The sequence below is a fragment of the Protopterus annectens genome, chromosome 11.part0 (genome assembly GCF_019279795.1).
Source record: "Protopterus annectens isolate FY-2018-M chromosome 11.part0, PAN1.0, whole genome shotgun sequence".
Lineage (NCBI taxonomy): Eukaryota > Metazoa > Chordata > Ceratodontiformes > Protopteridae > Protopterus > Protopterus annectens.
Window position 1 is genome coordinate 1,229,538,654 of NC_056745.1, and position 25,749 is coordinate 1,229,564,402.

Below are 25,749 nucleotides of genomic sequence, written 5' to 3' on the forward strand. Positions count from 1 at the left end.
TTAGGTAAATCACTCATATCAGCATAATTTATAGGTGGGAGTTGACAGGATGCAATCCCTGGTCTCCAGTATCATAACCCACTAGATTAAATACTGCAGTTTATTAACCAATAACTGTTCTACTGCATATTCTTAATTAGACCAGTGATAACATTCACAGTGCTGGTTATTTGAATTTCTGCCAGTTGTCAGGATAGTTTATTGAAGTAATTTAATTTTTTTCTAATTAAAAATACATAAATTTGTGAGGGACTGAATCAAAGTATGAAAGAATGGGACAAAAAATGAAGTTGGATTATTTAAAAGTAAGGAAAAGAAAAAACATGCATATGAAGATTAAGATAGCTTTACACTTACCTGACTTTGTCCAATACACTGAATCAGCGAAAGCTATGATAATGTTAGCTTTAAAGACTCTTAAAACCACCACATGTGTCTGAGCACAACCCTTGGATCACACTGCATCTCCATCCAGGAATTCAGTTAAACAGCCTGTCATGCTGGATTTGTTTTTCAGAGGCTTTGCCAGTTAGTGGACAGCCTTGCATGCAGTGACTGGAATGCACAATGTGAATATTCACTTTTCATGAGAGCCCTTCCATCCTTATGAACGGTTTAAATAAGGACCAAATGCAGCAAACAGCTTTAGCAAGCCTCTGCCCATTTACAGACAGTCTTCCGCCAGACAAGACTGGCAGCCTTTGTGTTACTAAAATTCATCAAGTAGCCTAGAAAAGCCATTATTAAGAAGGCCGTAATGTTCAGATTGCACTAAATTTTACTTATTGCACATTCTTGTATTTTTATTTATTTTATTAACACTTTGTTGACCAAGTTAGTGCTACAAGGCCAGTGGCCTCTTTTCAGGGGTGGCCTGAGGTGGCATTTATACATTTTTGCAGGTTTTTTTTTTTCTTTTAGCAATCATAATAAATAAATAAATAAGTCCTTATTCGTATGAACGTAAATACAAATTCCTGACTAATGGTACCACGATGGCAAAAATGTCTAGTCTATAGAGGAGACAGAAAGTGTTTGAGTGGCTCCAGAATCAACGCAATTTATTTCCAATAGTTAATCCTTAAACTGTTATAGCAACAAATGTATCCTGCCTCTTAACTAAATACGTTAGCAAATAAAGCAATATGTCATGGGGGCTATTAACAGATATTTAGTTCTTCTGCCTCAGATGCAATAAAATGTAAGGTGGCAAATGTCAGACAGGAGTCTGAAATCATCCCATCAGATTATCAAGTCCCTATTTAAACCAACAGACTCTGTGTTCCATTAAGAAATAATAACCGGCAGGGAAAACAGAGCAGAAAATTGTTAGCACAAAGCATAGGGTAGACAGCAGTCTCTACATTGATTAAAATCTGCTATGATCCACCCCTACACAGCCTGAAACATAATAAGACACAACAAATCTGCTGTAGTGACAATGCCTAGGAATGCTCCTACTTTTCAGTTTAGAATATATAGCTAACCATATGCATGCCTTAGTCTGTAACACTGGATTTGTGCAGCATCTTTGCAACCCATGCTGAACCTGTAGTTGGTCATATCTGATCAGTACTCTACCGCCAATAAACAAACATAAATGTACCTGTAAAATGTCAGGGGATGCTACTCTTTGTGTTCAATGTACTAGCACAATCCAAATGGAAAAGTAATGCGACTCAGAAGGCTGTGAGTTCTATTCCCATAGCAAGTACTTGGACTAATTTTCCAGTACAGAAACTGTGGTGTAGCATATGTGGGTGTCTGCACTCCAAAGTGCATTGTCCTTCAGCTGAGATGTTAAACTACGGTCTGATTTATACACACACACACACACACACACACACACACACACACACACACACACACACACACACACACACACGCAGACACACACACACACACACACACACACACACACACACACACACACACACACACACACACACACAGAATCAAAGTCAACACTACTAGATGAGAAAACAACAGGTATTACTTGCTCAGATACTTCTTGAAGGGTATCTTGAGGGTTTGTTGCTAGCACAGTGCCGCACAATATGTCATATGGTTGGTAAAATTCCAAAGGAATGTCTGCATCATCTGCAAATTAAATATGAGGAACTCAGGGGTTCAGTAGTGGTCAGAGGTCTTAGTATTGCACTGAGAACACATACTGAAGTTAACAATTTATAAATCAGTAGTATCAACATGAGGACTGAGTGGTCAGCAAGTACCAAGAAAAAGTCTTCATAGGTGACAGTGACCAGTGAAAGGAGTAAGTGGATAATAAGGGCAAAATTAAAGGCTTCTAATTTGATTGATGTTTCATCCTAAGAGCTATGCCAGCAGCATGTATTGGTGAGAAAATGCACAATGTAAAATGAAGTAAAATAACCAAGTAGCAGAAAGCAGTTTTTAAGTAGTTATGGATGTGTACTAGAAGTGTTCTAAAAATGTAGGTTCATAAATGCAAAGCCAGCACTGCAACTATTAATTCCTTTATCTCTCTTTCCATTTGCTTGCTCCATACCTGGTTATACAATGCACAGATATGCAGGGCAGAGTTTCCTGAGGCATTCTGGGTACTCATGTCCGCTCCATAGAAAAGAAGATGCTCCAGATGTTGGACGTGTCCATAACGACATGCCTGTAAACGAACAAAATAATACAGTTAATGGAAGCCATCATTCAACCATCAGAAGTAGTCAAAACATTCACATGAACAGTCTGACCTTGAGTTTACAGCTGTGTGTTTCCAGTTTTAAATTAAGGTGACAGAATGAACCCCAGATGACAAAACACTGGCAAAGAGTGGATTGGGTATACATGGATTACACTGATACTTTCTGAGGAGTGGAACTTTGTCAATCTATTTAATCACCATTTAGTTGCACACTCCAGTTTGAGTGTTTCAGTATCATGAAGGCCAAGGGTAAAAAAGTTTTCTCCTTCATCTGCAAGGCTGACTAATGTTAGAGTTAGTATGATTAGACAGGTGGGGATGTGGAAAGCACAACTTCCCCACATGAGGTGCAGGAGGGCTTGCCCCCTATCAAAACACTTTGGGGTCCATTGTAAAAGATGATGTTTCCCTCTGTTGACTTTAGTTTTATGACTTTTGTCTTTTGCAATAACACTAATTTTAATGAATTACTGAATGACAACTGCATAGTGATTTTCATTAGTTGACTACTTCCTAAACTAAATGCAACAATGCAGATAATAAACCAAGATTATTATCATGCTGTCTAGACTCTGTAGATTAAGGAACAAACCTGGACTGTTGCTGCTGAATAAGAAGATTTAAATAATCACAGCCAGGAGAATGACAGCAGGTTCTGCCACATGCATGTGGGACTTCTTAAGCTCCTGGGGGGTAGGTAGGCAGTCCTGCCATAGCTGAATGCTTGTAAGTCATCTGGTGACCAGGGCAGCCACAACATAAAAAAAATGCAGTGAGCTAAAATGGATGTCTGACAGTGGTCATATGTATAAGATGATTGCTAGAGCCAACAAATATAAACCAAGAAGCACCAGAAGTGCAAGCATTTTCTGGATAACAGAGAAAGCAAGGAGTTCCAGAAAAACATTGACTTTTGCTTTGTTCATCACTAATTGTATATGTGGACAATAACAAATTGTTTTAAGTTCTTAGTAAAAATGGAGATTATTTGCCTCTTGAGGAATCTGAATGCACACAAGGAAGCAACAGTTAGGATCAACTGTGTAAGAACTGACTGGGTTAAGACTAACAGAAAAAGTGCAATGAGGCTACATATTGTCAACTTACTTATTTATATCATAGACCCAATGGATCATGCAAAATTCCGGGCCACATGAATCAGATGCTACAATCAAAAATTGCCTATCTATATATTTAATGTAATATTTCTTTAATGTCACTTTGATGACTGATAGTGAAGAAGAGACAAATTCCTTGTTGATGAAGACGAAAGCAGAAAGTATAAAAGCTGATTTGTATGCCATCATTAAAAAAATAAGACGGTGTTATCAATCCCTATGGATTATCAATCCCTCTTTCAAACAGATAGGGAAGAAGCGGAGATGCTGATAGACTTTATTACTGGGTTCGATCATCTCTGCAGATAATGACTGCAGCCATAAAGTTAAATGACACTAGCTTCTTGAGATGAAAGCTGCAACAAATTTGGATAAGATAAGACAAGATAAGATATTAAGGAACTTAGTCGAGTTAATTGTTTTCTCAGTAATTGTGTGAGTACTGGACAGTAAGCAAAGAATGCTTTTGAACTAGGGTGCTGGAGAAATCTTTTGAGAATTCTGTGGGCTGGAAGAAGATTACATTAGTCAATGTGTAAGGAAATAAAGGCAGACTGTTCACTGGATGTTCTGATAGAAAAACTAAAACTTAAATGCTTTGGACATATAATGTAAATATAGGGGTGACTTGTGATATTGCCCCCCCCCACACACACACACACACACATTCTTTCATTACCATTTTTTGAGTGTGTGTGTGTTTCTTTTTAATTTAATTTAAACTAAATTAATAAATACTTCTCTATTACCAGCTTATAGCAACTGCATTCACCTGGCCAGAAAACTAAAGCTTATGAGTACAGTTCGAGTTCCCCAGTACTAGAATAGTTTATTTAAAAAAAAAAATTAAATCAGCTTGGAATCGAGGCATAGATGAAAAAAGCTGCCCAGTGTTCATTGCAGTTTTAACTGCATAGATTTGCTGGAGGAGCAGGCTGTTACGGGTAGAAGCCTGTCACCTGATCACAGTTTGTATGAACCATGATGTGGCTGTTGTCATAAGTGAGAGAGGGAACATCCAGGAAGTAAAAGCTGAGAAGTTCCATACTTGTTCACTTCTACTTTTGTAACTGAGACTGTCTGCACTATTTCTTCTTCTTTTTGGCAGAGTTAGTTTCTTGACAGCCAAGGTATAGTGATAGAGAATAGCAGCATATCATTTGTTGTAAGCAAGTCAACCAGTCTTTGTTGTTTTCCAAGCGGGCTCCCTCAGCTGAGAAAAGAAATAGAAGTCATGCTTGCAGGAAGAGGCACTGGAGTACTGCTGGCAACAACTGTCAGTGTATTTACTGTATAACTGCTGCACTATTTTTTTTTAATCCTGGCAAGGTCAAACCAGATACCTTAGCTAGGCAGGCAGTGGGTACGAGACCTGTCTGTGGCTTGGCTCTGCTATTTTGTTGTTGTAACTCTGGCTTTGCAGGATTAAGGTGTAGTTGGGTGAAGAGAGTTTGGCCACAAGCTATGAGCTCTGAGCCCTGACTACTGTTTGTGAAAAGAAAGAATGCGTTAATGTAACAATCATTTTTTTCTTTTTCTTTTTTAAGCTGACAAGATAAAACCAGATACTGTGGGTGGGCAATGAGGATGGGAGTGGTGTACGAATGAAATGACTGGTGCTGCTGTTTACAGCTCTATTTTTCCCTTTGCAGCATTAATGTGTTTTGTTTTGTCTGAAGTAAGCTGGAATAGAAGCTATGACTACTGTTTCTGTGCAATAAAAATAATATAACCATTATAAGCATAGTTACTTTAATCCTGACAGGGTTAAAGCAATTACTTTAGGTAGGCAATTAATATGATGGTTGTTTGTGGAAGAAATGATTGACCCTATTGTCTTATTATTATAATTGTAATTCAAGCTTTACAGGACTTATGTGCATTTTGGTGAAACAGGATTGACTACAAGCTGTGACTGTTTGTGTGCATCAAATATATTGTAATGTAAACATTACTTTTTTTTTTTTTTTCTGACAAGGCCATATCAGTTACTGTGGGTATGACATGGGCATGGTAGCTGCTTGTGGATGAAATGATTAGTCCTCTGAACTGTGAACAGACTTTTTTTGCATTCTTCTAAGGAAAGTTTTTTCCTGTTATTTTTTACACAAATAAACTGGGATCTTTATTGTTTCATTCAAAGGTCTGTGTCCTTAGTTTATGTTTAATGTTACATAACATTAAAAGGAAATTCTGAGATATATTCCTCTGTGACATGGTGCAGTGTTTACATTTGTTTTCATCCATTTTAATAAGTAAACTGTGAAATTGTTTTTCAGGATTTTTTATAACATGTAGTTCCATAACCTGCTGCATTGTTTATTTAATTAACTTAATTTCACTGTTTTGGACTAAATCATTATTCACTTATAAAATTTTCCTATATTTGCCATAATGGAACTCTTTGCTATGATAATATAGACTCAGACTATGTCATTGTAGAAGAGGACATTGTCTTGGCATGGGCTTAGCTGTCAACCTTCCATCCCTAAAATGTGGAATACTACCTCTCATAATGTGCAACACTACCTCTCGTAATGTGCAATACTACCTCTCGCACTGTGGAACACTACTCACACTGTGGAACACTAAATCTTGCATTGTGGAACACTACTTCTCACACTGTGAAACACTTCCTCTCATAATGTGGAACACTACCTCTCACACTGTGGAACACTACCTCTCACACTGTGGAACACTACTTCTCACACTGTGGAATACTACCTCTTGCACTGTGGAACACTAACTCTCGTACTGTGGAACACTACCTCTTATAATGTAGAACAAATGGGTAAATATGAAACACTTGGTAACAACTTCAACTAGAAAACTCTCATTATAGTTAAATGTGTTACTTTAAACACATAAAAAGTTCTTTTGATGAATAGATATAATTCAATATTTGCCACAGATACTGAATTATATCTATTCATCAAAAGAACTTTGATGAATAGATATAATTCAGTATTTTCCACAGATAACAATTAGAAATTCTCATTTATTTTATTTGTTTTATTTATATTTGTTTACCATGCTAGAGTGCTGACCAAACAATGATCAATTACTCTGACTGGGTTACATCATTAAAGTAACAAAATAATGTACACTATACAAAGAGAATGGTCTACAATTATTAATAAGCACAGACATGCTGTCATGAAATGTATGTATGCAAGATCTGACAAACCATATGCATATACAGTTACATATCTGGAATAGAAATTATAGAACCTAGTGAAAGTAGAAGTGTAGGGGATATCCCTATCTTTATTTTTTCTGACCTACCCCCTACACCTTGATCACTAAGTATTTCTCATTCATGCCAACTCTAGACTCCCTTTTCTTTTCCTTTTTCCCCCCTGTACTCTCTTTCTTATCCTAGTTTTATGTCCTTCCACTTCACTCTCCAGAGGGTTGGGACCCCCCACTTTCCCTCTGCTCCTTCTTTTTAGCCCTTTTTAATTATACTTTTCCCCTCCCTTTTCTGCCCCCCTTCCTTTATCCCTTTTCACTATACGAAATCCTTCTTCTCCACCTTTCTCCCACTATAACCCCTCCTCCCCCATTCTTTTCTTTCCTCACAATACCTCGTCATTTTTCCTACCTTTTCTGCCCAGCATATAACTACCATAAATCATCTTCTCTATTCTTCTTTCTCCACTCCTTTCTCCTTCCTCACCTCAACTTCTAACTCCTTATCATAAACCAGTTTAGCACACACAATTTTCAGCGTCTACCAAAACATGTGAAAATATCACTGTCTCCTATGCATAATTTCCAGCCTCAAGGCCATTTGTTCCACATTGATATTTTACCTACGCAATACTCATGTGTATAATATGAATCATATAAGTTTAGTAATTTTTGTGTACATAATTTTACTTTATATTACTGTTACATTTTAAGAATCTTACAGTATGTATTATATACTGTATCTCCTATTGTAATTATTCCCTATATGTTTTTTTTTCTCTTTGTAATGGAGCTTGTCTCCCCAGGCCTCTGCTGAACATGGGCCTTGTTGACCCAGTCAGACTTTCCCAGTTACCAAATATCAAATGAATGAATGAATAAATTAATTAAAAACATGGGTAGTGATTGCTAGATAAGAAAAGATAATAGAGCCCCTAAGATCAAACAGAGGATTAGAGAATGCGATGTGGGTTTAAGGCAGAAATGGTGTGGCAAACTGAATCACAGTTTAGGATGAGTGAGCTAATCAGGGGGATCAGGTACATGGGAGATATGGGTACTATGCAGTTACTTAATTGTTAATTCTTAACTCTAAATTTATAAAAGACCCTTCAGTGTGGAACTGTGAAGGCCATGGAGTTCTTAAAACTCAATATGAAGAACATTCCTTATAATGAGGTACAGTTCAGAGGTAACCTTGTAGAAATTGACATATATATGGCTTCATGTAACATTAAGGTATGCCAATGACAAATTACTGTTTTATGGAACTATTAGATTAATTTTAGGGAATTTTTTTTGGCCTAATATCTCAGAGTCAATAAAATCCTTACCTTCAGACACTATGGCTCATGTAATGCTGTCATAACCTGGCTATTTCCATTTGTATCTACCTTCCTTTTCTGTTATTACTGTATTATTGACTCCGCTTTCAAAGTGCAATTTTTCCAAATTATTATCAATGAAAAAAATCTACTCTTCTGCTTGCAGGCATATTTAAGAGTTCTCAGCTTAAGAAGTTATACTTAGAATTTAGCATGATGAGTTTCCTTACATTTCTCATTTTTCTTTGATGAAAAGAAAGAGAGTTTGCTAATTACAACAGTGTACAGATGGAATGCATAGTCATTAGGTGTGATGTATTTACATCCAGTTAGCTTAATTCAAAATCTTAAATACCTGCAGCAGTTTGCGTTCATTAGTATTTCAAATTTTTTGATCTCAGAATTCTGTGCTCTTCTAAATTCCTTTCATTAGAAGTAAAAACTATGAAAATTAATGTGGTCTAAACTGCCTTGCATATGCATAGCTTCTGAGCTAAAAGCAGAGCATGTTTTATAAATTACAAGAGTTATAGTCTATTTACAGGAAACAGCATGTAATTGTTTCTAGTAAAGTACATTTCCTAAACAGCTTGAGTTTTTACTTTATTTACGGGCATTATACTTACATTTACTAATATAAATGCAGTTTCCTGGTGAAGTACAGACTTGAATAAACAAAAAAAAAACCTTCTTGCTGAAGTCTTTTGTCACTGTCCAGAAATCCATCAACCCATTTGACACACACACACACACACACACACATACACACACACACACACACACACACACACACACACACACACACACACACACACACACACACACACACACACACAAAACAACAAACACAACACACACAAAGTCACTATGAGATGTTAGCTGACATGAATATCAACTTAAACGTTTTTAGCTCTGATTTTCTAAAATGAGTTATTAACTGGCAATCTGTAATTAATGTGCATTACAAAACAATTTTAAAATGCTAATAATGAATTTAAAGGAGCCAACAACACGCCAGATAAATGTAATACAATTGTATTTCATGACAGTCAATGAAAATGTCAACTAAAACAGAAAATTCTATTTTAGACAGAAAAATATTTTGTTGGTTGAATGATTTATACAGTATACCATTTCTCTCATGGAACCTATGTCTCTTAAAGTCTTAAAGCACTACAGATATTGAAAAGACACAATTATCTCTTCTTTGTAAGCAAAGATATTATAAAACTCAAAAGGGTCAACTACATGTGCTTCAAACACATTTGATTGAGACACACATCACTGCCACTTGTTCATTTAGTAAGTGCTCTAAATCCCAGTGTCATTCCCTGTAATTCCAACTATCCCTACCAGAACCCTGATCCTAACCATGAAAGCTCTCACATGTTGCTTAACCCTAAGTTCACCATCTCTCCCTAAGCCTAAAATTTCCTTCACTTCCCTAATCCTAATGTTCTGATCACTACATAACCCTAAAATCCCCCATCCCATCCATGATCACTCCCTAAACCCAAAATTTCTGACTCCCTCCTTAATCCTAAAATCCCTACTGCTCCCTAAGCCTAAATTCCAGATTGATGCCTAAACCTCATCCACAATTGATGCCTTCTCTCATCCACAATTGCTCCTTAAAACTTAAAATTCCCCTCCTTAACCCTAAAGTCAGCACTACACTTTCTGTCCCTCGACCTAGGAGTACCCTTCCCACTCCCTTTCCTCACTTATGTGTTCCGCGATGAACACTTGCTTCAGTCTCTCTTGCTGCTGTTTGGCTGAACCCACGTTTGAATTTGAGAACGATCAGTTGGTTGGATGACATTACAAACTTTCAAGACGCTGGCTGCAAGTTACTGGAGTTTGAGCAGCTGGCACTCACGCAACTGTAGGGATCTCAGGTCAGAGTCTAAAGAACAGAATTATTTATTTTTCTGCTCATGCTCTGAATACATGGGACTGTAAATGATATAATCTCAGTGTAAGTGCATAATGCATTGTAATGCCTAGCTACAAAGCAACCTTCACTGGAGTAAGTCATTGACGCTGTGAGCAAAGCTCCGGCCCAGTAGTTTTATTTTACTAACCACGAAAGGCATTCATTTGTAGCACTCACATGTGACAGTGCATTGATTCTTTCCTTGCTGTCTTTTGCCAGTGATATAATTCAATCTACAGTGAGATTTAAACCTGTTCATACTGCCTTTTCTGGTATACACAGTCATCAAAATGGGATCAATTCCTTTCAGTGTCAGGCTTGATATTCAGCGTCTTGGCCCCAAACTCAGGCTAAATAGAAGCAGAGGCTTAGCAAATGGTAACATACTGTGGTGGTCTCAGTTGACTGGTATCTGCTTTCTCCTTGTATACATTGCACAGTATCAGGGAGGAGCCCAAGGAATTCTAGAGCTGGATTCATGCTGCACAAATGTGGTCTATTTACCTGTTTTTTTTATTATGCTTCATTATTTCCCCTCTATAACCCCCATATCATGCCCTCTCCCTCTCTTCTCCCTCTTGGATCAAATGATCAGAATGCTGGACAGCATGCCATTGACTACAAAAGCTTGAAATCCACATTTCTGAAAAACTCATCTCAAGTTCTATGGTGCACCCCTCTACCCCCAGTTATTAAATATACCAACTCTGAGATCACACCAAAGTGCAGAAAGAGTAAACACCAATCCCTGCTGTATTGCATTCTCATCAGCATTTTCAGTTTCAGTCTTTTGTGGTCAACCTTCTGCTATTTGGCATTCTGATCATTCGGTGTTATAAATGTAACCCATGTGGAAATGTTCCTTACAGCTCTCCTGCTGGTAGCCAGCAGGTAGTCTGAAATGCTTGGTTTTACTAACCTGCAGTGAGTGCCTGCTTCAACCTGCAATGCACAACAAGAGTTCATGCACTTTTAGCTGGGTTTATTTACTCATGTCTCTACACACGGGGTTCAGTACTAGCCCTCTCCTTAGTTGGGAAGACTTTGGATGCATTTTTCATGCAGTTCTTCCCATCTAGGATAGGCAGATAGACATTGATGACTCATCTCTTTCATTGCTAGTTGGATCTTCTACTGCCATAGCTGTTGGTCTAACCAAAGGTATCTAGTGCAGAGTTATAGCACTTCCCCTGCATTCTAAGCAAATATCGTATACATCCTGCAGATAATGTTTTACAAATACTGGCATTTTCTACAGTCAGCCCCTGCTTGTGGCAAGGAGCTGCAACACCATGGCATAAAGCCCAACTGCCTGGTTAAAGAGAGCTACTCTGAGACCAGTCACTAGTACTCCCCAGCTCTCCTCATAATGATCCATGCTCGACCGAGCCAAAGTAACAACTAAAGCACGTGGACACCTAATTCCATGCTTTCGAAACCAACAACTTTTTTGGAAGTCTTGTTAAAATAATTACTGACTGAGCCTGCATTCTGAAGCACTATACTGTGACTCACCATAGCATCACTCTGCTTTAGGGAGCAGGAAATAAGAAAGTTGTGATTGTGGGGTGAGATGAATGAGAGATGAGTAACCTTTAACTTATTTCATACTGCTACAACGTGGAAGTATTATGGTGGAATAATAAGAGAAATGTGTCAGTAAATATTACAGTGGGTTGAGGGGGGAGTGATAAAAAGCACATACATTGCACATTTGCCAGGACCTGTCCACATATCTGCACTATTGCAGGTATATGCCTGTGTGTGTGTATGCAACATCTTTCAAGTCTGCATGTCCATGCCACTGATGTAAATGTATACATTATTATAATTGCCTGACCTCCAATTTTCCAATCTGACATCACTGAATGTGTGTAAATATACAGAGATGTTCATCTGCATTCTTGTATCTCTATCTATGTGTCGGTCTATCAATCTATCTATCTCAATACATTCCTAATAAATACATATATATAATTATGTATTCGCATTTATGCAGCTGAATACCTTCATATGTGTACATTTCTCCAGTTTTATATATGTATTTATTGTACAAATGTTTGTACTTCCATTGCTGTAAATGCACAATTGCAGATGCATGTACATTTGCATTATTATGATGAGTCAATGTTTGTGGACATATACACTGCAGCATCATCCGTACAGAAGTACTTGCAGTTACAGCTTCATTGATGTGACATATGGTAGCACATGCGTGTATGATTGTGCTTCCACCTGTTTACATTTGCTTAAGTACCTACATGTGAATCACAGGGCCTTGCTACAATGTTCACAGGCCTCTTCCACTGGCTACTTTATATGTGTATAAGCGAAACGAAAGGGTAAACATCTTATCAAGCTAAGTGAAGCATTGTTCAGCCCTGCCTCATTTCCTAATTCTAAACCTCCGACCAGAATTCAGCCTTAAAGATAAAGTAATCACAAGAAGTGGAAGTCCATGGCAGACTGGGGAACCATCCATGGAAAAGGATATTTAAAAACAAATTTTATTCTGTTAAAAACATTGATGTTATGCCACTTGAGTTTTATCCTCCGCAATAAAACCACTGAGCAGATCCCATTTTGACCCCATGCAAAAACAGCATGGTGCTATACATAAACAATACTGCACATGGAAATTAATACAATAAAAAAAAACATTTTGCAGCCCCATAGTAATTTCCTACCTCACATTTGAAGCTTCTAGTTGTGTGGATGCCTTGTTTGTGTGAAGAAGTTCTGAACATTGAGTGAATGGCAGCTCATCCCAAGGAATGCCCTGATGTTAATTTCCATTTGTGTCAAGAGTTATTATTTTAGTTACAAAAGGGATAAGGAGTGTGGCTCCACCACCCACCCACAGAAATATTACTTTTCATCTTTTATTCTTCTTCTTCTTTCGGCTGCTCCCTTTAGGGGTCACCACAGCAGATCAACTGTTTCCATTTCTTCCTGCCCTCTGCATCTTGCTCTGTCACACCAACCACCTGCATGTCCTCTCTCACCACACCCATAAACCTTATCTTAGACCTTCCTCCTTTCCTGTTACCTGGCAGCTTCATCCTTAGCATCTTTTTCCCAATATACTCAGCATCCCTACTCAGCACATGTCCAAATCAATGTAATCTTGCCTCTCTGGCTTTGTCTCCAAACCTTCCAACCTGGGCTGACCCTCTAATATACTTATTCCTAATCCTGTCCATCCTCATCACACCCAGTGCAAATCTTAACATCTTCAACTCTGCCACGTCAAGCTCTGATTCCTGCCTTTTTGTCAATGCCACTGTCTCCAACCCATATAATATAGCTGGTCTCAATACCCTCTTGTAGACCTTCACTTTCACTCTTACTGGTACTCGTCTGTCACAAATCACTCCCGACACTCTTCTCCACCCACTCTACCCTGCCTGTACTCTCTTCTTCACCTATCTTCCACAATCACCATTACTCTGAACTGTTGATCCAAAGTATTTAAATTCATCCACCTTCACCACCTCTACTGCATCTTCACCATTCGCCTATCCTCCCTCTCATTCACACACATATATTCTGTCTTAGTCCTGCTGACCTTCATTCCTTTTCTCTCTAGAGCATATCTCCACCTCTCCAGGGTCTCCTCCACCTGTTCCCTACTCTCACTACAGATCACAATGTCATCTGCAAACATCATAGTCCACGAGAACTCCTGTCTGATCTTGTCTGTCAACCTGTCCATCACCATTGCAAATAAGAAAGGGCTCAGAGCTGATCCTTGATGTAATCCCACCTCCACCTTAAACACATCCTTCACTCCCACCGCAGACCTCACTGCTGTCTCACTACCCTCGTACATATCCTGTACCATTCTTACATACTTCTCTGACACTCCCGACTTCCTCATACAATACCACAACTCCTTTCTAGGCACCCTGTCATATGCTTTCTCTAAGTCCACAAAGACACAATGCAACTCATTCTGACCTTCTCTGTACTTCTCCTTCAACACTCTCAGAGCAAACATCGCATCTGTAGTGCTCTTTCCTGACATGAAACCATACTGCTGATCACTAATCATCACCTCCCTTCTTAACCTAGCATCCACTACTCTTTCCCATAACTTCATGCTGTGACTGATCAATTTAATCCCTCTGTAGTTACTACAGCTCTGCACATCACCCTTAGTCTTAAAAATCGGCACCAAAACACTTTTTTTTCTATTCCTCAGGCATCCTCTCACTTTCCAAGATTTCATGAAACAATCTAGTTAAAAACTCCACTACCATTTCACCTAAACACCTCCATGTTTCCATAGGTATGTCATCTGGACCAACAGCCTTTCCATTCTTCATCCTCTTCATAGCTATCCTTACTTCCTCCTTGCTAATCCACTGCACTTCATGATTCACTATCCGCACATCATCCAACCTTCTCTCCCTCTCATTCTCTTCATTCATCAGCCCCTCAAAGTGCTCTTTCCATCTGCTCAACACACTCTCCTCGCATGTGAGTATGTTTCCCTCATTATCCTTTATCACCCTTACCTGCTGCACATCTTTACTAGCTCGGTCCCTCTATCTAGCCAATCGGCACAGGTCTTTTTCTCCGTCCTTAGTGTCCAACCTTTCATACAACTCTTCATACGCCTTATCCTTAGCCTTCGTCACCTCTCTCTTTGCCATGCAACTCATCTCCTTATACTCCTGTCTACTTTCTTCATCTCTCTGACAATCCCACTTCTTCTTCACCAACCTCTTTCTCTGTATACTCTCCTGTACTTCCTCATTCCACTATCATGTCTCCTTGTCATCCTTCCTCTGTCCAGATGTCATACCAGGCACCTTTCTAGCCATCTCTCTTACTAGCTCTGCTGTAGTTACCCAGCTATTTGGTAACTCTTCACTGCCACCCAGTACCTGTCTTAACTCCTCCCAGAACTCCACCTCAAAATTACCCTTTTTTAATTTCCACCATTTCATCCTTGGTGCTGCCCTCACACTCATCTTCCTCTTCTTGATCACCAGTGTTATCCTACAAACCACCAAACTATGCTGCCTAGCTACACTTTCCCCTGCCACCACTTTACAGTCTCCAATCTCCTTCAGACTGGCCCTTCTACATAAGATATAATCCACCTGTGTGCATCTTCCTCCACTCTTGTATTCCTTTTTGGTAATTAAACAGTTGATTAACCTTCCATAAGAAAAATACCATTTAATAGTTACTTAGTAAGGTACTTGAGTCCAGACACTTTACAATGAGATACATTAAAAAGTAACACATATAAAAAGAACAACAAACACAATAAATTCTGACTATTAAAAACAATGAGCAGTATAGGAGGGAACTGATAAAGGGGTGTGTGGACTACATGGGAACAAACACTTTATTTTATAGTCTACCAAAGAAACTGTGATAAAACACAGTATTAGAATTATCTGTATAATAGGTTAATTAATACAATCACAATCAAGGATTCCAGTAATAGTGCGTCTTTCGGCTTTTCCCGGTTAGGGGTCACCAAAGCGGAACTCCGGTTCGCTAATGATTGGTAGTTGATTTTTACGTGCCAAGTTACCAGCCCTGATGCACAACCTTCAGCGAAGGTACACCCATTCATGCATGTCTCCACGCAGAAGACGCTCTAGCTGAGAATCAAACCGGACAGCGTCTTACTGTGAGGCGACAATGCTACCGCAGCACCACCACCGCGATAAGTATTCCAGTAATAAATTTAGATAATTTCCTTTACTGAATTTAATTTTCATTTTTCTTCTTTTATTACTGGAATTTTATAAGGATTCCAGTAATAAAAGAAGAAAAATGAAAATTAAATTCAGTAAAGGAAATTATCTAAATTTTGTGTTGTGCAAATCATTTGAAATGTTGCTTTCAGATCACAATCAGATGAGAATATTTTAATTTCTGGCTTTTTGGAAATCTTCTCTCTTTGCAGCTTAGGTATGTTTTTATTAAGTCAGGATTATAGTGTTTATATGCTACTCTGCCATCAACATTAGGCTGAGTGCACAGGTAACAAAGCTGCAGCTGCTGTAAAAAAACAGGTAGGAATGCTACAAACTTCAACAGCATAATGTCTCAGTGTTACCAGTGTCAATGGACAAAAACTTAGTTAAGCAATAAGACAGAAGAACAAGATCTGTATTGTAATAGATTACTCAAAAACAGAATGTTCACCCATCCCAATATTTATTTTACTTATTTATTTATCCTCTGTTAACCAGGTCAGTCCCAATAAACTAGTAGGCTGTTTTCAGGGGAGATCCAAGATGGAATTTATACTATTAGGGGAAATATGGCCAGGGTGATAGGGAACTTCCACTACTCTTTGTGAGGTTTTCACTAGGTGGCGCCAGAGGACTGTTACTCATGATCACTGAATCTAAGATGGAGGCTGTGACTGGAGATGAGCTGGAGAAGTGAAAATAAGAAACTATAATTAAGAAGGAAAATTATGTTTTAGAGGTGAATGTTGAGACATCATGGGGTCTGGATGACTCTGTTTTGCAAAGAAATAATGGAAGAAACAGAACCAGGAGAACTGGAAGGCATGCTGTGGATTGTCACAATGGACAAAATATTTGGCAGTGAGGAGATGACAGGGAAACTGAAGGATGTTGTAAATAATGATGTGGATACTGAGATGACATGTCTGGTCAATGGAGTAAACAAATTTAAGGGCATGCTCTGTGATGGGGCTCAGAATAATGGAAAAGAGAGCAGTAAATAAAGCAAGAGTGACAGCAGGGTTTCCAGAGTAAAAACCTATGCAGGAGCAGCAGTAGCAGGTTCCAGTGAAATACTGAAGAAAGCAAAGGATGTCCAGGTGCAGAGGATACAGACTGGAGCTGTTGAGAGCTGGAGGAAACGGCATATTGTATTAATGAAAACAATTTATGGACAGCAAATAAACAGGTACTATGTTTTAAGCAATGTTGTTATGCCCTTAGGATTCAGTTTGTCTGACATTGGGGCATTAATACATATATGAACTAAAACTTTCTGTGAAGTAACTTTTGAGCCATTTGCATTACCAGAAAAAAAATGTTAATGAATGTGAAAGAAGAAGTAACATATCTCTTTGGAAAGACTATATTTATCAACATTTATATGTACAGTTAAAAAGAAAACTGTCATTGTAATGTTATTTTACAACTGAGGAAGAACAAAATTAATTAAAGATATTTTTGTAAGCTTAGGTCAGGATGTGCATGATATTAAAAAAAGTTGTGGATGACAGAAAGCATGGACTGAGGGATGGGAAGTTTATGTATCTTAAAAAGAGAAAATAAGTTATAGCATGTGGCTAATGTGATAGTAATAAATGGAGGGAAAAAGGGAATGTTAAGTACTAGGGCAGCCAGAATAATTTATTCTTTCTGTGGGGATGAATCACATTTAATCCAGGATTGTACAGAAAGAAGGTGGGCAGTGTGGAAAGTTTGGACAGTTGAGAAAATCTGTAAACCATATTGTAGGAAATGTGGAAGTGAGGAGCATTTTTAGTTTTATTGTCCACAAGTTAATGAAGACAGACTGAGAAAATGAAGGGGGAGAACAAGCTTTTACACAAGAAATGGTGGAAGTGAATGATGAAAGGATAGGAATGGGGTAAGGGTGAGGAAATACTAGATAAAATATAGAAATGGATGTACTAGAGCAAATCCACAAACAATTAAATGAAAAAGAGACACATACAGAGATGGAAAATAGGTTTGTGGTGGTGGAAATCAAGGAAGAAGAAGAGGGGATATGAGCTCTGAGTTAGAAAAAAGGGAGAAGGTTCTACTGGGGGAAGTATGAGAAGAAGAAAAAAGAACCCAAAAGAACAAAAAATAAATATAAAAAATAAAAAAAGCAAAAAAGGGAAAATGTTAATATAAGTATAGCAGCACTGAATGTCAATACCATGAAAAGTGATGTTAGAAGAATGATAGGGTTCTTATCAGCTGACCGAAGATGCAGGTTAGCGAATGCAACTTAGTTGAGCTGTAAATGCCGAATCGGCAAAATATCGAAGCGGCATGTAAGCAAATTCTTTCCTGGGAAAGAATTTGCTAGGCCGCTTTGGTTGTTTGGCATTTTTGGCACTGTAGTGCGGTCTCAGAGTTGGTATATTTAAGTAAGGGGGTTAGGGGGCACAGCCCCCCACATCGGGGGGGTGTGGGCAAAGCCCCCCCCCCCAGTTAATATTATGTATTACAGTGTTTTTTATTTATTTATTTATTTATTTTTTTGGGGGAACAGTTGAAAAAAATTGCTGTTCTGACAGTTCAGTTTTGTAAGCTTTCTCTTACATGGGGTCGATTAATCACTAACCTAAGCATTTGGTGATCTAATATAGACCCGAATGATAGTGTTTGAACGGTGTAGAAAAAAAAGACTCAGAAGTGATTTGTTTACTTGACATAAGATGTACAGATAAAAGGAAAAGGAAAGAATTTGAGATGATGTGTTAAAAAGTGGTGTGGACTATACAAAGTGCTACATATTCAGGTATTTCAGTACTACTAAAAGAATAAAGAGCTGAAAATATTAGATATAATGGGTATTGTAGCAGGGAGAGCTTTACTGTGTAGTCTAAGAAAGGGGCAAAAGGTGTTTAGAATAGCAGTAGTGTATGAGTATACAAATGTAACTGAAAGAAAAAAAAAACAATGTTTGAGGAAATTCAAAATTATGTGATAGTAAATATATCTATTGTGGTGGAGGGAGACTTTAATTGTAATCTAAGAAAGGTGAAAAGGAACACAGCACAAGATGTAAAAATAATGAGAAAGGTTGAAAATAATAGTAGGTTAAGAATAGTTCAAAAGAGACAATACTCTTATAAGATGGGGTTACTTAAAAGCGAGATTGATTATTTTATTTACAGATGACATGAAACAAATATTGGAATTAGAGAAGCAAAGTTTTCAGATCAAAGGGCTATATGGGCAATAATAAGAGCAAATGCAAATACAATAAAAGAAGAGAAAGAGTTAAAAAAGACTGATAGGAATAATTAAAGGAATGGAATGTCTTAAAAAAGGAATGCAGCAACTGTGGAAAGATCACACGTCAATAAAGCCATTTTTATGGCAGCTTTACAAAGTGGTGGATGATATATATAGTACAAATAACTAGATAGATAGAGGATCTAATCCCAGTCCTGGCAAATTTAAGTGTGTTTCTTCGTAGATGAAACAGTTTTAGGCCAGTCACAACCACTACACTTCCTAGTGCCCTAGTTTACTAGGCTTATAAGGACCTCAGGACCAACAGCCTAATAACCTCCTATGATCCTATGATGTATAAAGAAAAGTTTAAAAAATATACTTAAAGTCAGAGGCAGAAAGAAATGGAAGAAGAAAAAATGATATATAATAAGCCAAAATACATTTGTGAATGAATAGTAGAGAAATAGACAGGAAAAAGTCTTGAAGTAGAAAAAAGAAGTTTTATGAATATAATAAATACAAAAAAATAGAAATAATGATATTTAGACAAAAGTGTTATTTGATAGGGAGAAAAAAGATAGTAGTTTCACCATTTCTGGGTAAGAAATTGATGTAATAAGAGAAAAATAAATGTAGTAAAGGATGAAAAAGGACAATTAAAATATAAATGAGAAGAAATAATGGATATAATTGAAATATATGTACAGAATACATATGATAATAAAATTGTGATGGGATATAAGGAAAGTAAAGAAGATGAAAAGGAGGTAGTAATAGAAATGGGAAAAAAAAGAATTGAGAGGAAAGAGTTAAATGATGCTATAAATCAGGTCCAGATTAGGGTATAGTTTTTATAAAGAACTGTCAGATGATGAAACAGATGTTTTTTTCTGAAAATATTGAATTAATGTATTGAGGAAGGTATAGAAGAAGGGATTTATAAGGGGGGGTTATAAAATATATGTGGAACAAATGTGAAAGGGAAGAAGTAAAAATTGGAGACCAATTATGATGGGTATCATAAAAGAAAAATGGGTAAAGAATTATATGAAATTAAATATAAAAAGTAAATGAAATGTTAATGATGGTTAAAGAAGTGGTTGAATATCTAGATAAGGGAGAAGAAGAGAAATGTATGTGCTGTGGCTAAGACATTTGATCGTGTGGAAATGTTGAACATTTTCAAAGAATAAATGGTAGAAGAAAATTAAGAAGGACAGTGAGGACAGTTTATGAAAATGCTTGGGTGTCTGTAATTGTGAATGGATTGGTGGGGAAAATTTAAGACAGGGAAGAGGGGTAAAGCAAGGTTGTCTGTTAAGCATGCGGCTGCTTGTGATGGTAATGGATGTAGTTTTACAAGCATAGAGTTTAAGTTATGTTAGATGAGAAGTTAAGGAAGGGATAAGGTTACCATTAATGATAACTTGCACAAATGATTTGGTTTTACTAGCCAAGAGCAAACATTGGGATGAAAGAGATAATTTACAGAATGGAAACAAATTAGATACAATAGGATTACAATTAAGTAAAAAGTACAGGCCTTGGAGATTTGGTAAGAATGGCACATAACGCATGTACTCAAGTCACTCCACAACTAGTACAAATACGACTCTGTCATTGTCCATGTTGGAGTGAATGACTTGAAACATACCTCCCTGGACTACATGAAAAGAGACATGGAAGAGCTCTCAGATCATGTGGCACAGTCAGGTATGACCCTAGTCCTGAGTAGCATCCTGCCTTCACCCAGAATTACATCACAGTATAAGGACAAAATCATTGACTTCAACAATTGGCTAAGCTTCTGGTGTCATTCAAAGGGGAGCCAGTATCTATCTGCCTGGGATGACATGATCAACAAACCACGATGCTTTGCCAGAGATGGTCTGCACCTGTTGCCCTGGGATTCAGGTTACTAGCTAAGGCTCTTGCCACCCCTATAGTGCCTTTTTTAGGCAAGGCTCAAAGGACAAAACCACCACTATAACAGGTACAAGTATGCAAAATTTGAAGGTAATGCTACTCAATGCTAGAAGTCTAAACCTCAAAATACACTCTCTCGAGGCACTCCTAAAAATGGAGACCATCGATATCTGTGCAGTAACTGAGATCTGGTTCAAGGCTCCAGAGAGCATCCCTGCAATACCAGGCTACAACTCTTACCACACTTTTCGGCCAGCAAACCAGGACCGAAACACTAAAGGTGGAGGAGTGCCCATATTCACCAAGGATATTCACACTACCAGGCTAGTTGCCCAACACAATATATCCGAAATTCTCCAGGTGCAACTAACACTACGTAAGACTGCAATCCAAATTGTAGCTTGCTACAGATCCCCCACCATGCCCCAAGATTCTCATTACACCTTTCTAAACATACTGGAAAATATTAAGATACTACTTCATCCAATAAAATCATGAAGTCTTCGAAGGTTGGAATGAAGGACGATGTTCATCTTCTTGTAATGCATTTTTTGGCTACTGTCAAAATTGTCCAGAAAATATATTTATTTTTGTTATTCATTGTAATAGATTAATTTACATTCAAAAAAATTAAAGATTTTGATAATATAAAGGAATCAGTAAAGATAGCTTGAAGGAAATTACCAATTTATTTCCAAAATTTCTTAATGAGAGAGCATTTATAAAAAATATGAGACCAATCAGCTTTGCATTTTAGTGAGCATCTCCAACATTATCTCCTTAGAAAGATTAAATTTAGCAATTTTACTAGGAGTATAGAAAGCTCTATGCATTAATGGAAATAAAAGCCAAAGAACTAAGAATTTTTTCCCAGAAAATGCACTAATAATCCTTGGAAGAAAGTTCTCTCTCTTATTAAGATAATGAATCCAGATGTACTTTCATCTACTTAATCAAATTGGAAGCAAGAATTGTTGAATACTGTATAACCTTCTTTATATGTTTATATTATTTTGCTATTCCATTTTCTTTTGCTCTTAAGGCCATTGTAAATTTTGTACATAGTTTATCATAATTTGTCATTTAAATTGTAAAATTTATTTTTTTTCTCTTATTGTTGTTGGAAAATTAAATAAAAAAAGTTTGAGCAAAAAAAAAAAAAAAAAGAAAGAAAATATTAAGATACAACTAAACACCCTAATACTGGGTGATTTCAAATACCCTGCCTTTAACTGGGAAAACTACTTGTGTACCAGCACCTTTGCCCAACGGTTCTTGGAATTCATAAATTCCAATGCCCTGGATCAACTAATACATAGTTCCACCAGGGGCTCCAATATCCTGGACCTGGTCATTACCAACATGGAAAATTGATGCTCCACACCAGTGGTCATCCCCTCATTGGTTAGGTCTGACCATAAGCTAATCACCTTTGACAGCCACATCCCACCCCACATCCCAGTAAAGAAACAGCCATAAAAAACATCTCCAAGGCCAACTTCATGCTACTCAAGTCAGAAGTGACAAACTTCATGACACCCATGCAGACAGGAACTGAAAGTTTGACTGTCAAATCCTACACAAAACACTGTACAAGCACATCAACTTGTGCATGAATGTTGCCATCCCAAATAGAACCAAGACTCTCTCTTCCAAAAAAAGGAAGCCAATCTGGTGGTCCCCTGTTATAAACAAACTATACAAGAAAAGGAAGAAACTGTTGCAGAAAGACGAAAATCCCACAATGCAAAAAACTCCCTTACCAGCCTCAGTAAGAAGCTGAGATCCCTCATAAAATCCTCCAAAGCTAGTTACAAAAATAAAATTGCCAAATATTCCAAAGACAACCACAAGGCATTCTATAGCTATGTCAAGAATCTAAATGGCAATGCTCAGATCTACTCTGAGCTACAACAGAATGGCATTAAATATACTGATCCCAAGGACATTGCCAATATCCTGGCAGATCGATTCAGTGCAAACTTCACCACCTCTCACCCCATAAAAAGCCTATCTTAATACAGAAAGATTGCCAAATTCCAGTAATCACGGCCACACAGGTACAAAACACACTATCTGAAGCTAAGAATACAGCATGCATGGGACCAGACAACATCATGGGCTGTGTACTACATGAACTACAAAATTATTTTATTATTTATTTACTTATTTCCAGTTTGATTACCGGGGAAGTCCACTGGGCCCAGAGAGCCCATTTTCAGTGGAGGCCTGGGGAGAAAAGCTCCATGAAACAGATTACAGTAAAGACAGCAGTCCAATAAAAATAGGGTACAACTACAAATACATATCAAATAATACAAAGTGTGAGCAATATTGCCCATAGTGGAAAAATATCGTGCAGATACATTTTAACAAATTTATACAGTTAAAGTCGAAGTCAAAAGCTATTTACAGTATTAACAGAGTGTGACAGATCATATTGGAATTAGCTATTGAAGGTTATAGCCAGCTATAAGGTGCTTAGAAACTCATGAAGATTCCCTCCCAGGGGCTTTTGTTAAAAAGTTCTAGGTAGGGAGAATACAGTTACATTTCCATTTGAAGGAGAGGCAGGTGTAAAGCTGTGTTTTAAAGTTGTTTGTATTTGACATTGTCCTTAGTGTGGAAGGGAGAGAGTTCCATTTCTTACCTAAGGAGAAGGACAGGAGAAGTTGTCCAGCAGGATGTTTAGGTTTATGGATAGTAATCAAGTTTTGGTGTTCAAATCTGAGAGTTCTGTTTGGGGTGTATGGAGGAAGGATGTTGGTTACAGCTGGGCATTTGGTTGGATTAAATATTGGTCTATGTGCTGTAGTGAGCTGGAGGAAGTCCAGGTAATTTGTGAATTCTAACCAGTTGAGGGATTGTAGGGTAACACAGTGATGTATGGAATGTTTGGCTTTGGTGGCAAATTTAGAAATTTTGTTGTAACAGCTTTCAAGTTTGGAAGTGATGGAAGAGGATAGGTTAGTTAGTAGTGGTGCACCATACAGAAGGGAGGGAAGGAGGTAAGAGGAGGCCAGAGTATGCCTGGTAGAAGTAGAGAGGAAGTGGTTGTTCCTGTACAGCATACCTGGTTTTTGGTGGGTTTTCTTTATATTTTGCTGAATATGGATGTCGGACTTGAGGTGTTCATCTATAGTTAAATTGAGTATTTTGGCAAAGGGAACAACTTCCATTGGAGAGTTATTTTGGCTAAGGACTTGGAAGGAATTTTTATTAACAGAGAAAGATTTTGAGGGTGTGAATAGTAGTATTTTAGATTTGTTAGCATTGAGAGAAAGGTGATTTTGGCACATCCAAATCTCAGTAGTTGAGAAGGCAGTCTGAGTTTTAGACAGGAGTTCAGAGAGGTTAGAGGCAGAGCAGACAAGTGTAGAGTCATCTGCATATTGGATAACTTTGGCATTAGGAATAGCAGAGTGAAAGTTATTGATAAAGATATTAAACAGCATTGGTCCAAGGATGGACCCCTGTGGTACTCTGGAAGGAGTGGGTAAGAAAGGTGAGGTGCCTTTTTTCCATTTCACAGCCTGATATCTATCTGACAGATAGCTTGAAAACCAGGAAAGTGTGTTTTGGGAGAGATTTAGGTTTGAGAGGTGACTTAGAAGGTGCTTATGGGAAACAGTATTGAATTCTTTAGAGAGATGTAGGAGCACTGTGGATACTAAGTTCCCAGAATCTCGGGCTTGGTTGACAGCTTCTAAGAATGAGAGTAGAGCTGTTATGGTGCTTTGTCCTGGTCAGAAGCCATGTTGGGTAGGGGTAAGAAGTTGTTTTTTAGTCAGAAAAGGCATAAGTTGGAGGTGGATGCATTTTTCTAGGATTTGGGGGATTGGAGAGAGAAGATCTATAGGGTGGAAGTTTGAAATGTTAGTGTTTTTGCCTCCCTTGTGGAGAGGAAGAATAAAGCTGGAACACCAGAGTTTAGGAACATAGGATTCCTTTATAGATCTATTAATTAGGATACTAATTGAGAGAGCTATACCATCGGCAGCAGACTTGAGAAAAGAAGAGGGGATGTTGTCAGGTGCATTGGAGCAGGGTTTAAGTTTGGATAGAAGTCTTTTTATGTAGTTTGTGGATAAAGTTTTAAGCTCATGGGGGGGGGATTTGGGGACTTATAGATGAGGTGGAATGTAGGAGAGATGGATCATTGTTGGGAAAAGTTTTTGTTCAGTCGGATATTGTCTCTATAAAGAAAGAGTTGAATAGTGAGGCTAATTCGAGGTCAGATTTACTTGGGTCCAGACATGGGTTATTTTCGGAGCCTGGGTTGAGGAGTGAGTTTATGGAGTCTAGGGATTTGGGGATGGCTGGACTGGAGCTTAGTGTAGTAGGATTTTTTGTCTTTGAAGATTTGTTTTTTTGCAACGTTACGGAGCTGTGTATATTGGAGAAGGGTTTCAGGAAGTTTATACTTTTGGTAAAGCTTCCAGGATTTGTCTCTTTGATGCATAATTTGCTTTGTTTCAATCATTAGCCAAGAGGCAATTATAGTTTTTATTCTTTTTTTCCTTGGTGGAGCTGGGGAGCCATGGGGCAGTTATAGTTTTTATTCTTTTTTTCATTGGTGGTGCTCGGGAATTTAGAGCATCTAGGAAAGTAGAATTAAAGTGGTCTATGGCTT

At 37.8% G+C, this 25,749-nt stretch overlaps 1 protein-coding gene across 5 annotated transcripts in view; it reads right to left on the minus strand.

Annotated features, from left to right (window-relative positions):
* The window catches only part of SHANK3 (SH3 and multiple ankyrin repeat domains 3), a 7,266,504-nt gene that overhangs the window by 4,552,187 nt on the left and 2,688,568 nt on the right, over positions 1 to 25,749 (minus strand). For all 5 annotated transcript variants that reach the window (XM_044088609.1, XM_044088608.1, XM_044088610.1 and 2 more), the window contains one exon: positions 2,531 to 2,647. In XM_044088609.1, the coding sequence (XP_043944544.1) occupies positions 2,531 to 2,647 (117 nt within the window). The remainder of the gene's footprint in view (positions 1 to 2,530; positions 2,648 to 25,749) is intronic.